At 41.2% G+C, this 19,544-nt stretch overlaps 1 protein-coding gene across 3 annotated transcripts; it reads left to right on the forward strand.

Moving 5' to 3' along the window:
- The first annotated feature begins 711 nt into the window (after window positions 1-711).
- Window positions 712-19,121, forward strand: LOC311288844 (uncharacterized protein). Of its 3 annotated transcripts, none has more exons than XM_084406443.1 (5): window positions 712-851; window positions 8,093-8,363; window positions 9,489-11,142; window positions 18,438-18,534; window positions 18,812-19,121. In XM_084406443.1, the coding sequence occupies exons 2-4, from the start codon at window positions 8,306-8,308 to the stop codon at window positions 18,505-18,507; spliced, it is 1,782 nt and encodes a 593-aa protein (XP_084262569.1). In that variant the 5' UTR covers window positions 712-851; window positions 8,093-8,305; the 3' UTR covers window positions 18,508-18,534; window positions 18,812-19,121. The 3 variants fall into 3 exon arrangements, with proteins under 3 accessions (XP_084262569.1, XP_084262570.1, XP_084262571.1); XM_084406444.1 differs by having other exon boundaries at window positions 18,441-18,534; XM_084406445.1 differs by lacking the exon at window positions 712-851 and having other exon boundaries at window positions 8,175-8,363; window positions 9,579-11,142.
- Window positions 19,122-19,544: the final 423 nt, after the last annotated feature.

Here is a 19,544-nt window from a genome sequence, read left to right on the forward strand (position 1 = left end):
TCGCAATTGCTTCTTATAAAGTCTAAGTGAATTATTATTTAACCTTCCTACATTATTTGTTGAACCATGGTATTAATACAAACTACACAATAGTACGAGCTGAACTGTTGCTTCATTTATCCAATTTGGAAAAAGTGCTAATTTGGAATTCCACCATGGAAAAAGTGGGCCGGTCATGGGCCTGAAACTCCCGGGCTGAAAAGTGGCCCCACTCCGGCCCTGGGTAAAGTCATCATCGTGTCACTGCAGCTGTCGTTAGAAAAAATGACGTTTGACAATTTCATCTGTCACACTTTATTAGTGTCTGTGTTATGTTGATAACTTGCAGATTTTAAATATTTTAATCAACATTTTTATAAATACATACCAAAATGTCCCCTGATCCTGAAATCATCATGATGGCAGCCTCCATTTTTAGAAAAGTCTGGATTTAGGCTCATTTGTCTGCGGTGTTACTGTCTTTCCATATCCGTAACTCCACAGACAATACAACCAGAAATGTTGTATTTTTAATAAAACACATGGGACATCCATAGTCATCTCTCTTGTCAGGTATGGCAAGATTAACTGCTGCTGAAAGGCAGTGTCTGCTCATTTTAGAACGAACCAAAATTTGACTTCAAATATTGTTAACACCATAGACATTGTAAAGAAGGACTTGCTATTTATGTTCGGGGATCAGCCAATCAGGTCTTTCGTTTTGGGGTCACCGAGAGGACATCTGTTTGCGCTGACTGTTAGGTTTCGTTTTGAGTTAGTGAGAGAGTGACCACGGGCAGCACTTTGTAGATATTTCTGAAGTGCATAGTTGTCGTCTGTGTCGTTATCTGTGCATGTGCGTTCAGAGACATGTGAGTACCCTGGTCTTAATGTTTACATATATGTATTTTGGTGCCTTCTGGGATACTTAGTTGAAATGCAGTAGGCCTATGTTAGCATAAAGTTCGCTAGCATTATGCTAATACCTAGTATAGTGTTACACTACTAGTGTGTTTATGTGTGTACTCACCTGACATTGTAGTTATTAGCTAATGTGTGCTATCTGGTATATTATTTGGTTCTTTGATATAAGCAGCTAAAGTTACTTGAAGGGAAAGTTGTACTAATTAGCATTTATTAGCTTTACTTATTGCATCATGTCAGCTGCATCATAGCTACTGTACACTCACGAAGACAGATAATCATCTGCTGCTGTCAATAAATCTATTGAAGAGCATTAGAGTATTCGATTGCATTCTTACCGATGCACCAGTGGTCACCTATTCTCAACTGTTACAGTCCTAGCTATCAAGTCACCATTACAGACATAAGTGGTTGTTTCACCAGTGTTTGATTAAAATGGTTTAAAAATCTAAATGTTATTAAGCTGCTATTTTAATAGATATATAATATTAAACTATTTTTAAATGCATAGAAATGCTTTATTAAAGGAAAAGATACTGCTAAATGTTTTACATTGAGCCTATGATGAGCCACGTGAGACATTAAATCAATAATAAATATGAATAGTGTTTTACTTTTGGAACAATAGTGCTTTGTGGTGATCTTTATCTGATCATTTTCAGTTTCTGCGCATATAAAATGTTATTATTTTAATTGAGAAAATGTAACGTAACCTCGGTTCTCTCTAGAGAGAGGAACGAGTACTGCGTAGAATACGCTAAGGGAAAATCCTTTTCCACGAGAATACTGAAGCCAAAAAATTATCCTTAATTTTGTATTAATGTAAAACGCGTTGCGGCAGCATACAGACATAGGTGAGGCAGCTCGCGCGCCTATTGGCTGGTCTGCTGGCAACTGCTTAAGCCTATCGAGCGAGACCTAGAGTGACGTCAGACCCAATGAGGGCGCTTTGCGCCGAAACGGGCGTGGCTTAGGTCTATAAATACCGCTCGCAGGCTTCATATCTCTGATTTTTCATAGTCGAAGCAACCAGAGCGCGTGCAGGCACGGCAGGATACGCAGTACTCGTTCCTCTCTCTAGAGAGACCCGAGGTTACGTTAGTAACCGAGTACGTTCTCTTACGAGAGATACTCTCGTACTGCGTAGAATACGCTAGGGGAACCTAGTGTAAAACGCCGTGCGTGCTGGGATCTGATACTATAGACTCAAGGGCGACAGCCCGGAGTTCATACAGTACACAATCACCCAGGGGATTCACAGGGAATCCTGGAAGAGGAGGGGTTTAGCCACTATCTTCCTAAATGGCAGCATAGAGCAGCACTGCAATACTCAATAGCTGCATAACTGACAGTGTCAGTTTATGAGATTTGGCCGTACTAGACCGACAGTAGTCTGGCCTGTAGTGCGGGAACCTCGAGGTTGTAAAACCTTATAAATGTAGACGGAGAGGCCCAGCCTGCCGCCATACAAATATCTTGCAAGGCAATCCCACTTGACCAGGCCCACAATGAAGCCATGCTTCTCGTGGAGTGCGCCTTGACACCCAGTGGGCACTGCATGCCCTTGGTTGTGTAAGCTAGCGCTATTGCGTCCACTATCCATCTGGATAGGGTCTGTTTCGAAGCGGCTAGTCCCTTAGAGCGCCCGCTGAACGAAACAAAGAGCTGCTCCGTCTGTCTGAAAACAGACGAGCGAGACACATAAGCTCTTAATGCCCTGACTGGGCAAAGGGAGCTTTCGTCCATATTTCCTTCAGTGACCGGCAGGGCAGACAGGAAGATGACCTGTGCTCTGAACGGTGTATTGAGGGATTTAGGAACATAACCGTGCTTAGGTTTAAGTATAACTCTAGAGTCATTCGGCCCAAATTCCATGCACGTCGCACTTACTGAGAGCGCGTGTAAGTCCCCTATGCGCTTCACTGAAGCGAGAGCCAGAAGAAACGCCGTCTTGAAAGACAGGTGTTTAAGATCAATCTTCTGCAAGGGCTCGAATGGATGACCTTTCATGGCTTCCAGTACCGTAGAAAGGTCCCATATAGGGACTGTGGGAGGTCTGGGAGGATTCAGTCTCTTAGCTCCTCTAAGGAAGCGAATGACTAAATCGTTCCTTCCAAGAGACTGGCCAAGCGTGGTCGAAGAGAACACTACTATGGCCGCTACATAGGCTTTGAGCGTGGAAGGGGACCTGCCCTTATCCAACAGCTCCTGTAGGAAGGAGAGAACCTCCGTCACACCGCAATGCAGGGGTGACACACCACGAGCTGTGCACCAGCTAGAAAACACCGACCATTTGGAGGCATAGAGACGTCGCGTAGACGGAGCTCTGGCCTGCGTGATAGTGTTTAACACTCCCTGTGGGAGGTCAGCGGGTACCCGTAGATGGCCCACACATGGAGGGACCACAGCTCTGGTACCCCTTTTCCACCAACAAGAACCGGGTGCTGGTTCAGAGCTAGAGCTATTGCCAGTTCGGAGTTGGTTCGACTGACGAGCTTACTAAGAACCCGTTTGCGTTTCCACCGGCCAGAGAGCCACAACAGAGCTATATCTTACGTCACTGCATACGTATCATGTTGCCCAGCAACGCTAGTGCGGCAGCGCCAAACACAAACACACCAGACTTGTTCGAGATGCATCGGCTTCTCGCAGAACGATCAGCACATGAAATCAAAGCACTGCGAAAGCGATCAAAAAGCACAAGGAGTCGTATGATCTCCAAACACTCCCGAATCTCTGATCGGTCCACGCTGCTCCGATGCATCTCGAACAAGGCATCAACAATAATAGACGTTGCGTTACTATGGATGCTCATGGGTTTGCGAAAATAAATCGGCATCCAAACACGGCGAATCCAACGCGTTCGTGCAGCTCGCCGTAACTTACATAGACGGATATTATAATCGAGCTGCTATTAGCTCGACTAGCTGCTATTTAAAAATGGCGGTCACAAGTTTCTCTTCAGTCTTGTTGGCCACGGTAACCCCGCCCCCAGCCTCTGACGCAAGCGGTTCTTTCTTTTTTTTTTTTTTTTTTTTTTTTTTTTTAAGCGGTTCTTTCTTGGCGCCGTTCTAGACCCTGCAATGATTTGGTGCTACTTAAGAACCAGTTTTACTGGTTCGGAGCTGGTGCTTTGGCGGTGGAAAAACAAAGAACCGATTTGAAACTAGGCTCTGGCTCCGAACCAGCACCAGCTCTGCCTTGGTGGAAAAGGGGTATGGGTGAGGATGCCAGATCGAGCCGTTGGCTTGAGAGAGGAGATCCCTCCTCAAAGGCACTGGCCACGGGGCGGTGCTTGCTAACTGCATCACAATTGGGAACCAAGGTTGGCTCGTCCAAAGTGGGGCTACAAGCAGCACTGAGCATCCTTCTTCCCTGACCCGTTCTACCACCTGTGTCAGGAGGGAGACGGGGGGAAAAGCGTAGAGAGGACGGCGAGGCCACTCGTGGGTCAGCGCGTCCTTGCTCTTCGAGAAAAATTCTGGACAGTGAGCGTTTTCTTGAGACGCGAACAGGTCTACTTCCGCTCTGCCGAATTTCCTCCACAGCAGCTGGACTGTCTGTGGGTGCAAAGACCATTCCCCTGTCGGAACCTGGTTCCTGGACAGTCTGTCTGGCCCTATATTTAGGAGCCCTGGCACGTGCGCTGCTCTCAGCGAGAGCAGGTTGCTGCGGGCCCATATCAGGAGGCGCCTGGTTAGCCTGTACAGAGTCAGGGACCTGAGGCCGCCCTGGCGATTTATGTAGGACACCACTGAGACGTTGCTGAGACGTTTGCTCACTGCCAACATTTCGAGGCAGTTGATATGTAGGAGCTTCTCCTGCTTTGACCATTGGCCAAAAAGCGGTCTGCCCTCGAGCAGCGCTCCCCATCCCGAGGTGGATGCGTCCGTGGACACCACCATCACTCTCGAGGAAGTCCCCAGGCTTACACCTGATTGGTACCAGTCTTTTGCCTCCCAAGGTTTCAAAGCTGCAATGCACGCTTGATTGACCTTGAAGCGAAGCCGACCGGAGGCCCACGCTGTGCGTGGCACTCTCTCTCTGAGCCAGAACTGCAGTGGGCAGAAGGCCCAACTGGAGAACTGATGATGCTGAGGCCATCAGACCTAGCATCCTTTGATGTGTCCTTTAATGTCTAGAGAGGGACTATCGCGCCGCAGCGGAACGAGCCGGCTGCGCGCCGAATGTCCAGTGTGTGCTGAGATGACAGGCGTGTGTAGGAATGGGCACTGAGTAGTGGGCATTTTTCTACACATGAAACACCATCGGCCGTGGCCGGGACACCAGAAAATACACTCTTTAAGGGATTTATCTGGGTAGTCATAAAAACGGCTTTTTTTTTTTTTTTTTGCAGGCAAGCGGGCAAAGGAACCGGCTTGTTGGCTGCTAAATACGCTGGACCAGTCACATTTCTTGGAACTGGATGAGCGGCAAGGTTTGGGTGCAGGCGAGGGGGTTGTACAACGCACTCGTTGGCTGCAAAATACACATCTGCAGTCGCCTCTTCAGGGAACTGACAGAGCGAGCATTGACGGCATAATTTTATTTGCCGGTAGACCCGGGATCGAACACGGGTCTCTCGTGCGAAAATCTGTGAATCTGCCACTGGCCCACAGGGGAAGACACATAGGATTTCAGTCAGCGCGAGTATTATCAGAGAGCGTCAACATGCTGGCGTTTGTTTGCAGGCGTGCGTGTAACAACAGGCTCGCTCACTGCAATAAAGACATTTCCAGTCGCCTGAATTTCAGAGGGGAATGAGAAATGTGTGAGAAATTGAGATCGGCCCGGCCGTAGCGGGACTAAAACACTCTTTTCTCCTTTCGCCAGTGATGCACGGGAACCATAGAAACGGTGTCTGGGTGCAGGCGAGCGGGTTGTACAACGCGCTCGTCGGCTGCAAAATGCACATCTGCAGTCGCCTTCCAGGGAACTGACAGAACGAAGCATTGGCGGCATAATTTATCTGCCGTTAGACCCGGATTCGAACACCGGTCTCCCGTGTGAAAAAACCTAGGATTCCGCCACTGAGCCACAGGGGGAAACACAAAGGCTTTCAGATGCACAAGCATATAAAAGAGCGTCAACATGTTTTCTTCGGCGTTTGCTTGCAGACGTGCGTGTATTAAAGAACAGGCACGTTTGCTGCAGTATAGACATTTCCAGCCGCCTTATCAGGGAACTGAGACGTGTGAGAAATGAGGTCAGTCCGGTCTCGACGGGACTGTAAACACTTTTCTCCTTTCACCGGTGAGTGACGCGTGAATGGGGCGCAGGGGCAGGGTAGCTTTCTTGTAACGTAAAGAAAAACTAACCCCGACCATCCGCTTCCAGCCTCCCTTGTGAGCAGCGCAGTTTGCGCGGCTCAAACAGAGGGAGAGAGAAAGCCAGCCCCGTGACGGTCCGCTCCAGACATCCCCTGTGAACGGCGCGGTTGCGCGGCTCGAACAGAGGGCGAGCAGGTATCATCCCCCAAGCAGGCAAGGCAAGCGGGCGAACCGGCGAGCTTTGCGGCTTGGAAGGGAAGAGGAGCAGTCTCGGAGAAGGATGCCAGGTGAGTCCTCAGAGTCACCATAGGCAGTAACTAGCTCGCAGTGAGGGCAGTCGCCGTCAGCGAGCGCGAGAACTGCGTGATCCTCAGGAAAGGGGCGCCTTGAAAAAGACGCCCGGCTCTTTTAGTGCAATGAGAGTGTGTGTCACGGCGGCGAGCACACACAAGGCACAGTAGAAGAGAAAGGATATAACGCCGGATAGCGCAGCAGGAAGGCGATGAAGGCGGCGCGGCCAGCAGCTTCTCGACTCGTCCCGCTGAAGTGCTTCTTCAACAGCGCGGCTTCTTCTCGGATCCAGCGATGTGAGTTGCTTCGCTGAAGGATGAAAAATCAGAGATATGAAGCCTGCGAGCGGTATTTATAGACCTAAGCCACACCCATTTCGGCGGGACGTGACGCAGAGGGCGCAAAGCGCCCTCATTGGGTCTGACGTCACTCTAGGTCTCGCTCAATAGGCTTAAGCAGTTGCCAGCAGACCAGCCAATAGGCGCGCGAGCTGCCTCGCCTATGTCTGTATGCTGCCGCAACGCGTTTTACATTAATACAAAATTAAGGATAATTTTTTGGCTTCAGTATTCTCGTGGAAAAGGATTTTCCCTTAGCGTATTCTACGCAGTACGAGAGTATCTCTCGTAAGAGAACCACTTTTATGATCCCAGACTAAGGTTAGCCTACAATTTAAATTTCTGAATTGTTTTGAAATAAAGTTTTTAAAGAGTAATATAAAGTGATGTGTTTATTTCAAAGTGAATTTATTTTTTCAGATTACATGATTTGTCAGTGTATTTTACAGTTCTTTAAAGTAGGTAATGCAGAATATGTGTTCATATTTCACTCTCTTAGTGTTCATGTTGTAACTCTGTCGGTGTTGCGAGAGGCAACGCTCTTGAAAGTGTCGAACTAACACTTTGAGGGTTGTTCCCATATTTACACTTTTAAAGTGTTGAAATTAAGTAGATTGGTGTTGATTTCCGGATCTCAAATTCACTGTGCAGTGATTAATTTAGTTATTATAAGATCAAACTATATATTTAGATTAATTTGGACATTGATTTAATTTGGTGTCAGCAGACTGAGGGGATTTGCTGGCTACTATATGTACATTTATTTCTGTGTTTATGATTTTAACTGTTTTTCTTACCATTATTCATATTTGGAAGAATTTAAATTAGTTATATTCTTTTATTTATTTCTAGATCCCTGTATTTTAATGAAGAAACAGAATAATGTTAGGATAGCAATACAAATAATGAATGGATTGTTATTTCTCACAGGGTTATTCGCTTGAGCTTGTGTTTCTGGTGTCCCACTTTCACATGCGTATGAATGGAAGTCAGTGGAAGGAAAAGTCTAGTGTGAACGGCCATTAATAATTCAAAACGTTTTTAGTAAAATCAATATCCATCTCAAAGTTGGTGTCAAAATATGGCAACAATGGGATTTGTCCTTGGATTCAGATTCGATAATGTTTTAAAAATAATAATTGGAAGATAAATTTAAGTTTAAATTTAAATTTAAAGGACATATAATCCATTTATAAAAATGCATTCTGCAAATGATCATAATAGCCATTTATTTGTTGCATAGAAGTGTCATTTAGTATAAAAACAAACTCAGTAACTGATATATTTTAGATTTTGAGCAGATCAGTGAAGCTCCTCCCACATCCATCACATGGACAGTGAAGCTCCTCCTACATCCATCACATGGTCAGTGAAGCTCCTCCCACAGCAATTCCCCAATAAATGCTGTAAATTCCCATCAGCTACAAGTGAAGACGAGCATCAGAGCATCAGGAAGAGCTGAAATCTGCAAAGACTGAGTTTATTAAAGAGGACAGTGAGAACATGAGTGATCCAGAACCCTGCAGAATGAAACACACTGAAGATCCTGAAGAACAAAGAGGTTGGTGTTTAGTCTTCATTCATTCATTTAGGGCTGGGCGATATGGAGCAAAAAATATATCTCGATATACGATATATATCTCGATATCTTTACAGGAAAAATAACCCCCCAATAACTACTGCAAAAACAAATATGCCAAATACCACAAAGTCTTTTTTTATTGAAGTGCAAATAGGTAGGCAGTTCATGGAACAAAGTGCTTCTGCGACATAAAAAAAATAAAAAATCCCTGTATACAAAAATAATAATTTAACTGTAAAATAAAGGAATGAATAATACATATTGCACTATTTTTAATAAACCTGCATATAAATATCATTACTAATTTTGGGCAAATAAATTTGGGGAAGATTGGGCGGGGGAAGATGGATGTGCCTGACCGGCCTCGGGGGACTTGGTTGAATTTTACATTTACATTTACATTTATTCATTTAGCTGACGCTTTTATCCAAAGCGACTTACAATTGCTATATGTGTCAGAGGTCGCACGCCTCTGGAGCAACTAGGGGTTAAGTGTCTTGCTCAGGGACACATTGGTGTCTCACAGTGGATTCGAACCCGGGTCTCTCACACCAAAGGCATGTGTCTTATCCATTGCGCCACCCCACCCCACCCCACCCCACCCCACCCCACCCCACGGTTGAATAAGACAACACGCGAAGGAGGCGGAGGTGGGCACAGCACAGAGAAGGCAAACAAACAAATTGGTGAAATCAGAATATAATACAAACAATATATCGATACATACAATATGTCAAAATCCATATCGTGTTTAAAAAATATCTCAATATATTGCCCACCCCTACATTCATTCATGTTAGAAACATTCAAGCACTTCATCACTTTTAGATAAACAGTTTAACTATGAAATGGTACAGAATGTTCTGGGTTTTTCTTCAACAAATGGTCAGTAAAGGGAGGTTTGAGACATTTTTATATTGATTATCAACATACTATTTTAACTGATAAATAATCAATTTATCAAATTATCATAATATTTAAAACAGTTGTCTACTTTCTACTATTACTTTAGGGCTCACTTTCATGCCCTTTCAATTTATATTTCTTTCAATTAATTATTTTGATGTAGTGAATTTTATTTAATACATTTTTCTTTCATGTCAGACCTGATGGAAGAGAGCGAGGAGAGTGAAGAACTGAGGGAAGTGGAGGAGGAGAGAGAAGAACTGAGTGAAGTGGAGGAGGAGAGTGAAGAACTGAGTGAAGTGAAGGAGGAGAGTGAAGAACTGAGTGAAGTGGAGGAGGAGAGTGAAGAACTGAGTGAAGTGGAGGAGGAGAGTGAAGAACTGAGTGAAGTGGAGGAGGAACATCATGTCAAACCTGGAGGAAAACCTTTGAGTCGCTCAAAGACTAAAAAGACATTTTTAAAGAAAAGAAGAACCAAGAAATCTTTCACCTGCACTCAGTGTGGAAAGAGTTTCACAAGCAAATATGGTCTTGAGCGCCACTTGAGAGTTCACACAGGAGAGAAGCCGTTCTCGTGTGATCAGTGTGGAAAGAGATTCTCAAACACATATCATCTTGATGTTCACATGAGAATCCACACTGGAGAGAAGCCGTTTAAGTGTGATCAGTGTGGGAAAGATTTCAGTCAACATTCAAACCTTAAAGAACACATGAGGATCCACACCGGAGAGAAGCCGTTTAAGTGTGATCAGTGTGGGAAAGATTTCAGTCAATATTCAAACCTTAAAGAACACATGAGGATCCACACCGGAGAGAAGCCGTTCTCATGTGATCAATGCGGCAAAACATTTCTTAGGGCATCAGAGCTGAAGACACACCTGACAGTTCATACGAAGGAGAAGCCGCATTCATGTTCTGTGTGTGGAAAGAGTTTTTCACGGCGTCAAACTTTACATAAACATGAGAAAACTCACACTGGTGTGAGAGAGTACATGTGCTTTGAGTGTGAGAAGACTTTTACTGAAGCGGGCAGTTTAAAACTGCACCAGAGAATTCACACTGGAGAAAAACCTTACAAGTGTTCACACTGTGACAAGAGATTCAGTCGATCATCACGTCGGAAAACACATGAGATGAACCACACTGGAGAGAAACCGCACACGTGTGATCAGTGTGGACAGAGTTTTGCTTTTAAAAGTACACTGAAGCTACACATGATGATCCACACTGGAGAGAAACCGTTTAATTGTGATAAATGTGGGAAAGATTTCAGACGATCTTCACACCTTGATCTTCACATGAGAACCCACACCGGAGAGAAGCCGTTCTCATGTGATCAATGCGGCAAAACATTTATCTGTGCATCAGAGCTGAAGAAACACCTGACAGTTCATACGAAGGAGAAGCCACATTCATGTTCTGTGTGTGGAAAGAGTTTTTCACTGCTGCAATATTTACATAGACATGAGAAAACTCACACTGGTGTGAGAGAGTACATGTGCTTTGAGTGTGAGAAGACTTTTACTACAGCGAACTGTTTAAAACTGCACCAGAGAATTCACACTGGAGAAAAACCTTACAAGTGTTCACACTGTGACGAGAGATTCAGTCAGTCAGGACATCTGAGATCACATGAGAGGATCCACACTGGAGAAAAACCTTACAAGTGTTCACACTGTGACAGGAGATTCAGTCAGTCAAGAAGTCTGAAAACACATGTGAGGATCCACACTGGAGAGAAGCCGCACACGTGTGATCAGTGTGGAAAGAGTTTCTCTTTTCAAACTCACCTGAAGCGACACATGAAGATCCATGCAGTGGAGAAACCACATCACCTCAGTCTGAGATCACGGTAAGTAGTTTATTTTCATGTGCTGAGCAACAAAGTCTCTTCTGTGTAAGTTAGACCAGCGTTTCCCAACCGGGGTGCCTTCTGGCGAGAGCAGGGGTGCCGTGTAAAAACTCCATCAAACATTTAAAAATTGCTAAAATGTTTTAAAAAAAAGTACCATCAATCTCGGATCGTCGGAAGTCTCTAATAACAACAAATAATGCGCACAAATGTATAATAAAAATTAAAATCATAAGTTTTCGCCGCTGAATTGCGGGGGTTGCGCTTGCGCGTGATTTTATTCCCGTGCCTCATTCCCAGTGCGTCCACATAAAGCTGCCTATTTTTCATTGTCGCGCCTACGGTCGAATACATACGAAAACATTGTCACATCGGTTATGTATGTCCGTGCTGCTGTCAACGGTAGCGCGTGCGGTTAATGTTTTCAAAAAATATTTAACGCAATTAACGTTCCTCTTTATGCAAATGTCTGTGATGCTGACACACAAGACGCACAGAACGACGCGCGCCAGAATCGACTTCTCTTTCGCTTTGAGTATCCTCATGAGAGCAGTCTTAAATTAGTTAAATAAAGTCTAAATGAACGTTAAGAGTTGTGAGAAAATGGGACGCGTGTGGGATCCACATGATGTTTTATAAACAAAGTTCGGGAGGAGCACGTTCAAATAATCAATCAATCAATCAACCAATCTATCAATCATCTCATCAAACAATTACCATGTCTACCCTATCAGCATGAGAGGAAGCATATATATATTCACTCTGTCAACTCACCTAACTTCCTTGACAGTTTCAGCATCCCTCCACCACCCCGACTCCTCACCCTTGGCTTGTTCTTTCACAGCCAGGAATACGGGGGGAGTACTCTGGGTTCGGGCCGAATACCGAGCCCGGAGCCCTCTCCTCGGACAGCACGCCAAATACGCATTTATTCTATCTGACTTATTTGTAAGTGTGAACTAGTGAAATGTGCAGCAGTGACATCAGAATCAAATAACACTTCATTCATAAAAAGATTAAACAAGTATTTTAAATATACTGTATTTATGTTGTTTCTGTATTCATTTGGAGATTAACTGTGAAATAAAGGGTGCCTTGAATGAAAAAAGGTTGGGAAACACTGAGTTAGACACACATCACTCTAGCCAAATCTCTCCTCTCCACCTATAGTCAGTGTGTGGTGAGCACAGGACACTTGTTGATTGATTGATTGATCTCTATTGACTTTCGCTCTCTGACAGTAGGTGGCGCTCATGTAAAAGCAGAAATAAAGCACTATACAGGGCTCTAGACTGCAAGTAAATGGAAATTCATTATAATCCATTATAAAGCTTGGAAGAGCCAGGACATTTTTTTTTATATAATTCCGATAGTATTTGTCTAAAAGAAGAATGTCATACACACCTAGGATGACTTGAGAGTGAGTAAATCATGGGCACTGACTTGGAAACCAGGAGAAACATTGTGCCATGGACGAACAAGTTCATGAAGTTTGAAGTAATATGGCTAAGTCCACAAATCACCAATATTCCCTGTGGATTTAATGTAGTAATGCTCAGTGTAACCATGGTATTGTGGCAGAAATAGTCAAATGTTTTTACATTAATCATTTCAGGGTTCATACATCCTTTTGAGAGTAAAATTCAAGCACTAATCAAAGACTTTCAAGCCATTCACACTTTTTCCAGCTCTTCAATTTTTTTTTATATTATCCAGTTTTAATGTTATTTTTAATGTGATGACCAAAACCATGATTTGTTCATCCTTAAAAGATTGTTAAACTAAACATTGATTGTTAAACCATTTGTAAAACTAAATGTTTCAAAGTGTAGGAAAACAGTAGACCGAAGGTTAAAAACTACAGTTATACTTAAGAGTAAAGAGAATGGAATATTCGCTGGAATATATATATATATATATATATATATATATATATATATATATATATATATATATATATATATATATATATATATATATACACCATGGTCCTGGGTGAATACTCGATTCTGATTGGCTGCAGGGTGTCCGTTAAAAAGTGATAGAGGACACCTAGTAAAGGAGTTCTGGTGAAACTGACTGTTTACCGTTCGAAATTAATAAATAAATGCGCTGGCTACATCAGCTGTGAGTAACCATAGCAACAGGCAGTCAAAGTAATCAAAACAAAACTGAAGGGTTCTACGAGCTGAGCGGACTATAAATATCTCCGAAACCAAGTTATTGTTTGTAAAAACTTTAGATTTCGATTGTAAAACTAATTATAATATACACTAATGTTTTAAAAAATGTGTTATTTGGCAAGTGACCATGGTATAAGCGGGTTAATGCCCTTCGAGGTGTCCATTGTCAGGTATTAATGGACTTGCCTCCGCCCCGCGTCGGACGGTTCACGCCTCGCCGTCGTCTATTAATACCTGACAATGGACACCTCGAAGGGCATAGGCCTATTTCACAAAAATGGCCGCCGAGACCGGAAGTAGGGTAAACTCTTTTCCGGTGAAAGCGCTAGCAGTAGCAGTCGGAGGACAAATGCGGAGACTAAAAGCGGCCAGTCCTGTTGCGTACCTTTTTATGTTTGCACTCACAGAAGAAACAACCCTATTTATAATTGCACAGCTTTCCTTGTGACGAAATGTTGAAAAAGCGCTGGATTTGGGCTATACCGAGAGAAGAGGGGCACTTTTTTGTGTGTTAAGCACTTCACAGAGGATGAAGTCCGTGTAACTTACGAGTCTACGAGAGTCCGGTCGTAGATATCTTACACCGCAGGCCGTGCTTTGCAGGTTTTTATGGAACAACTGGGGAGAAGTTAAATCACGCCAGACACAGACGGCAATAAGACGTGTCTGTGGTGTGATAGGAGCAAGCAGATGTTGAAAATGGAGTGTTGATGCCGGTTCGGGAGTGATGCCCTGACAAAACATGTTTATATTCAGTGTTGGGGAAGTTACTTTTAAAAAGTAGTGTTTGCTCGTTACTCGTTACTTTTAAAAAAAGTAATCCGTTACTTTACTTAGTTACCCCGTTTGGAAAGTAACTTTTTACGTTACTCGTTACTTTTACGTTACTTTTATGTTGCTTGACTTTGGGCAGAACCCAATATCTGTTCCTAAATATCAGGGCTTAATTTGAGCCGGAACATGTTCCGTCACCTCCGACATTGGATCCGGAACCTTTTTTATTGGATCCGGCACCTCCTTTGTCACTAAAATTAATTGCCTAAATGTAAAAAAAAAAAAAAAAATTAGGCTACTGTTTGTGTAGTGTTCAATGTTTGTGACACATGACTTGCGCACTTGTTGTACGAGTTGAGATTGCTGTTAGCCTCGATCGTTTCACTCAGGGGAAATTTTTCAAAAAGACAGGAAAGTTTGCTTAACTTTTTCAAATACGCTGACCAGTCAGATCCCAAACAAGCAAAAATCGTTTCCGCTGATCAAAAAGCCAAGGAGACCACGGTGGACACAGTAGCCTACTATTGTAGCCATTAAGAAAGCGCATTTAGTTTCATCTTTGTTCAAATATTATAATGTTATTTTTTTTTCCATTTATGTTGATTTTATGAAAAGTGAACAGCATGACCGAGTAAGATAGGATGCGCAATATGAGACATGGAGCGGGTCAGAGACCGTTGAAGTTGAAGTTGTTTTGTAGAAAGCCTTTCTTTAAAGTGAATTTCGTTTTGTATAAATTGTATCTTAATTTTAATCAATTTTTCATCAACCAATTGCCTGCTGTATTTAATGAATAGGCCGACGAAACAAATATAACGGAGGCGCCCGCGCGCTCACTTGCATTGCACGTGAGCTAGAGCACATCCTAACTTAACGAAACTCAGTTTATGCCTCACACAGACATGACAAATACATCAAATAAACAGAGCTTTAAATGTCTTTAAACGAAATAATTCAAAACGAAAAAAGAAAAAGGCTACTCTCTGATTATGTAATCCATTAGGCTTATTTATGTGCATTTCTCTCTATAAGCGTGTTCACACGGAGATGGCGATCGTCAACTTCATCTTTGCAGCCGAGTCGACACTTTTAGAGAAAACACTTGTTTATTAGGCTAATAAAAATAAATACACGCGTCACAGGATTTACAGATGCACGCACACATATTATTTCGAAATTATTTCATATTATTGTGTTGAAATAACATTATTTTTAATAATAGCCTATCTTTTAGAATAGGCCTATTTGATTGAATGCTGATTGAGCTTGTTCAATTTAATAAAATTAAAACTTTAATTGTGATCATTAACATAACTGAATATTAATATTTAGTGGCCAAGTTTTCTGGAGCTCCCCGTCAATGATTTAGCACCCACTCAGCACATGCGTTAAAAATTCTCTGGCGCTGTCCCTGCAGAGAAGCTACGTATAGGCAGTGTAATTTTTTTTTTTTTTTTTTTTTTTTTTTTTTTTTGTTCCGTTACCTCCAACCCCCGTTTTGAGTCGCCGGATCCACCCCCCTCTGCGCTCCGGGACCTCCCACTTTACAAATTAAGCACTGCTAAATATGTAGACATAAAGTTATACAATGGAGGACACAACAGGTAATTATTTTGTGATCTTTATTATAAAAAATAGTATCAATTTCAAAAGAAAAAAAAGTCCTTCTCATTGGCGCTGTTGTGTATTCTCAGCCGGCTCTGCATCATGGGGTAGAGAGCGACACTCCGCGATGAGCAGCGCGCCCGCACCACTTCTCTCCGCTCCGCTCCCCCTATCCACCGAACATTAAATTTCGGCAACAGCCAATAAAGCTTCCCTGCTCTCTAACACCGGTGCGAATCGCGTCTTGATAGCATAGGACAAAATGTAGAATGTAGACAAAATGTAAAAATATAGAAGACATAAGCTTAGTTTTCAGACATACGACTCACTAGGGAGTAGGAGAAAAAAAAATGAGATTTTGAGAGAAAAATATATATTTTGTTTAAAAGTACACATATTTAAGCTTTCTATAGCCTATATTTATCAGGTCTGTGAGACAAGTAGCTTATCTGAGTTTCGGTTCATTTACAGTATGGAAGACGAGCTCCAGTTCACTCGCTGGTGCCGTCATGATTATTTTGCATGCCATATTTATTTATTAAATTCAGGCAATTAATTGGTTGGTAAAACATTGATTAAAATTAAGATACAATTAATACAAAACGAAATTCGTTTTAAAGAAAGTCTTTCTACAAAAACAAACTTAATAAAGTGGTCTAAATCATGTCTGCCCACTCCATTTGTCTCCCGATAGCCTATATTGCGCAAATTTTTTATTTTATTTAATTTAAACATAAATATGAAACTAAATCGTTTTCTTCAGTTCTCAACAGTTCTCTTCTCTCAAGCGCGCAGCTGAGGCAGTGTCGCTGTCAAATATATCCATGGGAAAAGTAACGTTGCGCCGAATTGAAAAAGGAACTACGTTTCGTTACCAAATTTTTAGTAGTAACGCGTTACACTACTTTTTACCCGAAAAAGTAGTTACGTTACGCGTTACACACAACACTGTTTATATTGCACTTGATTGTTATCTGATTTGCACGTCATGCACTTTTATTTATTATTATTAACTGTTGGCAAATTAAAATTGTTTGTAGAAGTTGTTTTCTGTAACTTTCTTAAAAATGAGTGAACACGGATCAGTTTTTCCGTGAGCGGGACTGGAAAACCCGGAGTGGATCAGGAGCGGAGTGATAACAACGCTTAGAGTGGAGAGAGGAACATGCTTTTGCTCCACTCCAGGCTTTGACCACATCCCCCTAAGTAGGGTGAATAGCCTACACCTCGTCTTTCCCATTCAAACTAAAATTAAGACATTTATTACACTATTTGAGAAATGCAAGCATATTTATAGCATTACAATTATGAACAGTGAATTTAAGATAGAAGGACAGGGGGAACCCTGATATTGACGGAAATCCGTCGTATACTCTCGTAGCGACTGAGAACTTCAATCCCTGTATATATTATGAAGTGTATTACTGAATATAAAATTACATATATTATGATATATTAGTAAATATATGTCTCACATTTTTAAATATATGAAAATTCTTTATGTATTATTCAATATATTGTAATATTAACACAATATATTATTCTGTATATTTTCAAATATACTGTTAAACCATTCAATGTATTGATCATTCATATATAGGGAAATATATTTTCTTTTCATAAGGGGACCTGACAGTAAAATGTGATTTTCAAAAAATCTAAATAATGATTTTTTTAAAACATGTAATATCACTCACTTCATTCATGTTTTTAGTCTAACCATTTTTTAATTATTTGCCTTAATTTCATTATTAGACCCTACTAGCAACGTTAGGTCAAATTCACTGTAAAGATGTACAATTCTTAGTTTCATTCATGGTGGTAACATGAAAAATGAGCCATAATCTAGTCACTAGTGGAATATTGCTGCAATCTCCGGGACAAACTAACACTTAATAACATGAAATTTTAACAAAAGCCACTAGATTTCAAACATAGCCTACAATCAGACATAATTTCAATTTATTTATTTATTTTGTTTAGCTATAGTAAGTGTGAGCTTAGTCATCAAGTGCCATGCCAAAATGAATGGAACTTTTTTTTTTTTATGTAAGCAAACGTCAAGAATAATTTGTAACCTTTGTCCAATTTCGATCTTGTCACAGCTCCCTGAAAACTACCAGCAAAACGGACAACATCTGCTATTCTTACTTTTGTAAGATATATTAATGATAGAGAAAACAAGCTGTTCACAGTCCATTTTGAGAATGAATGGCGATCGTAGCGGGCGGCTGCGCGACCGGAAGTATCGCTACCCTACTTCCGGTCTCGGTCGCCATTTTGTGAAATAGGCCTATTAACCCTTACATATATTCCAGCGAATATTCCATTCTCTTTACTCTTAAGTATAACACATAAATATTTTTATATACATTGTCAGAAAAGTAAAAAAAAACATCATCGCAATTACCAAGTCCATCTCATCTGGCATGTTATTAGAATTATTGATAATGTTTTAGAACTCATATCTGTTTATATGACACATTAGTTACAGTTTCTGTTTTCATATACGTTAAATGTAGGTTTTAAATCCTAGTTTCAGCACTAGTTGATTTATGTCAGTTTTGTTTGTTGTGTTGTTGTGGCTTCGACAACCTGATAATCTTAAGTTACATGATCACGGTCACTATATTTTTCAACATGTGATTAGCCTTAGTACTTAGTTCAGAGTCTGAAATATTGATTATTCCTCTCTCATCATGATTGTAAAAAATAAAACTTGTGTGTTTTTAGCAGAACTGCCAGAAAGCATCTGGAAGGAGAGGACGGAGAGAACGCCAGTGATCCAGAACCTGCAGAATGAAACATCATGATACTGAAGAACAAAGAGGTTGGTGTTTATTCTTGATTCCTCATTCATTCTTCATGATGAAGAACATGCTGATGCTCACCAGATTTACATTGTTTCATGACCAAACTAGTGTTTTATTACAAAAATCATCTTCATGACATTAAAATAGATCATAATCCTGCACAGCAGCTGTTGACCAGATTTGATGAGATTAAAATGACTGTTGAACTCATCAGTGATCTTGACTTTGAGCTTCACTTTTCATTTCACGTTTGTCTCTCATTTGAAATCTCACTTGGTTTAATGTTTCTTTTAGAACTGATGGACGTGAACGAGAAAGGAAAAATACGTGTAAATGTAAATCAAGTCTGAAGAATCTCATGAGGATCCGCAGCGGAGAGAAACTTTACATGTGATCAATGCGGGAAGAGTTTCACTCGGGTTTCACTTTCATGTTCAGGAGCTGAAGAAGAGGCCGTAACACTTTCAACAGAGACATGAAACTGATATTAATTTGAACTCATTCATTGTTTTTTTTAGAGATCTGTCTTATTAGTTTTAATTTTTATTATTTTGTTTGTACTTCAAGTATTGATTGATTAAACTCATTATAATTTTATCAACAGCTTGTTGTTTTTGTCCAGTTTTATTTTCTGCTGATTCTTCTTATAATTTTCAGTTCTGAAAGCCAAGTATTACGTTTGCTTCTGGGGCTTCCCAGCAAACACAGAACGTTCCCCTAACATTGGTATTCGGTTCCTGTCTTTTTATTGTTTTGGGAACTAAAAAATAATAATGTTCTAGGAATGCTCTTTTTAATTTTTTTGCAACAATAATATAATGTTCCCAGAAGGTTGCAGGATAGTTATTTTTTACAACATAGGCATTTTTAATATTAACATAGAAATAGTTACCAACTATAGCATGTTACCCAATGGTTATTGTTTATATAAATGTGTAAATTAACTTTACAATTAAAACACTACAGATATTTATGTATAATGACCTGTACAGAGCTCTGAAACTTGTTTATACAGCATTTAATACAA

This window comes from Rutilus rutilus, assembly GCF_951802725.1.
Source record: "Rutilus rutilus genome assembly, chromosome: 1".
Classification (NCBI taxonomy): Eukaryota; Metazoa; Chordata; class Actinopteri; order Cypriniformes; family Leuciscidae; genus Rutilus; species Rutilus rutilus.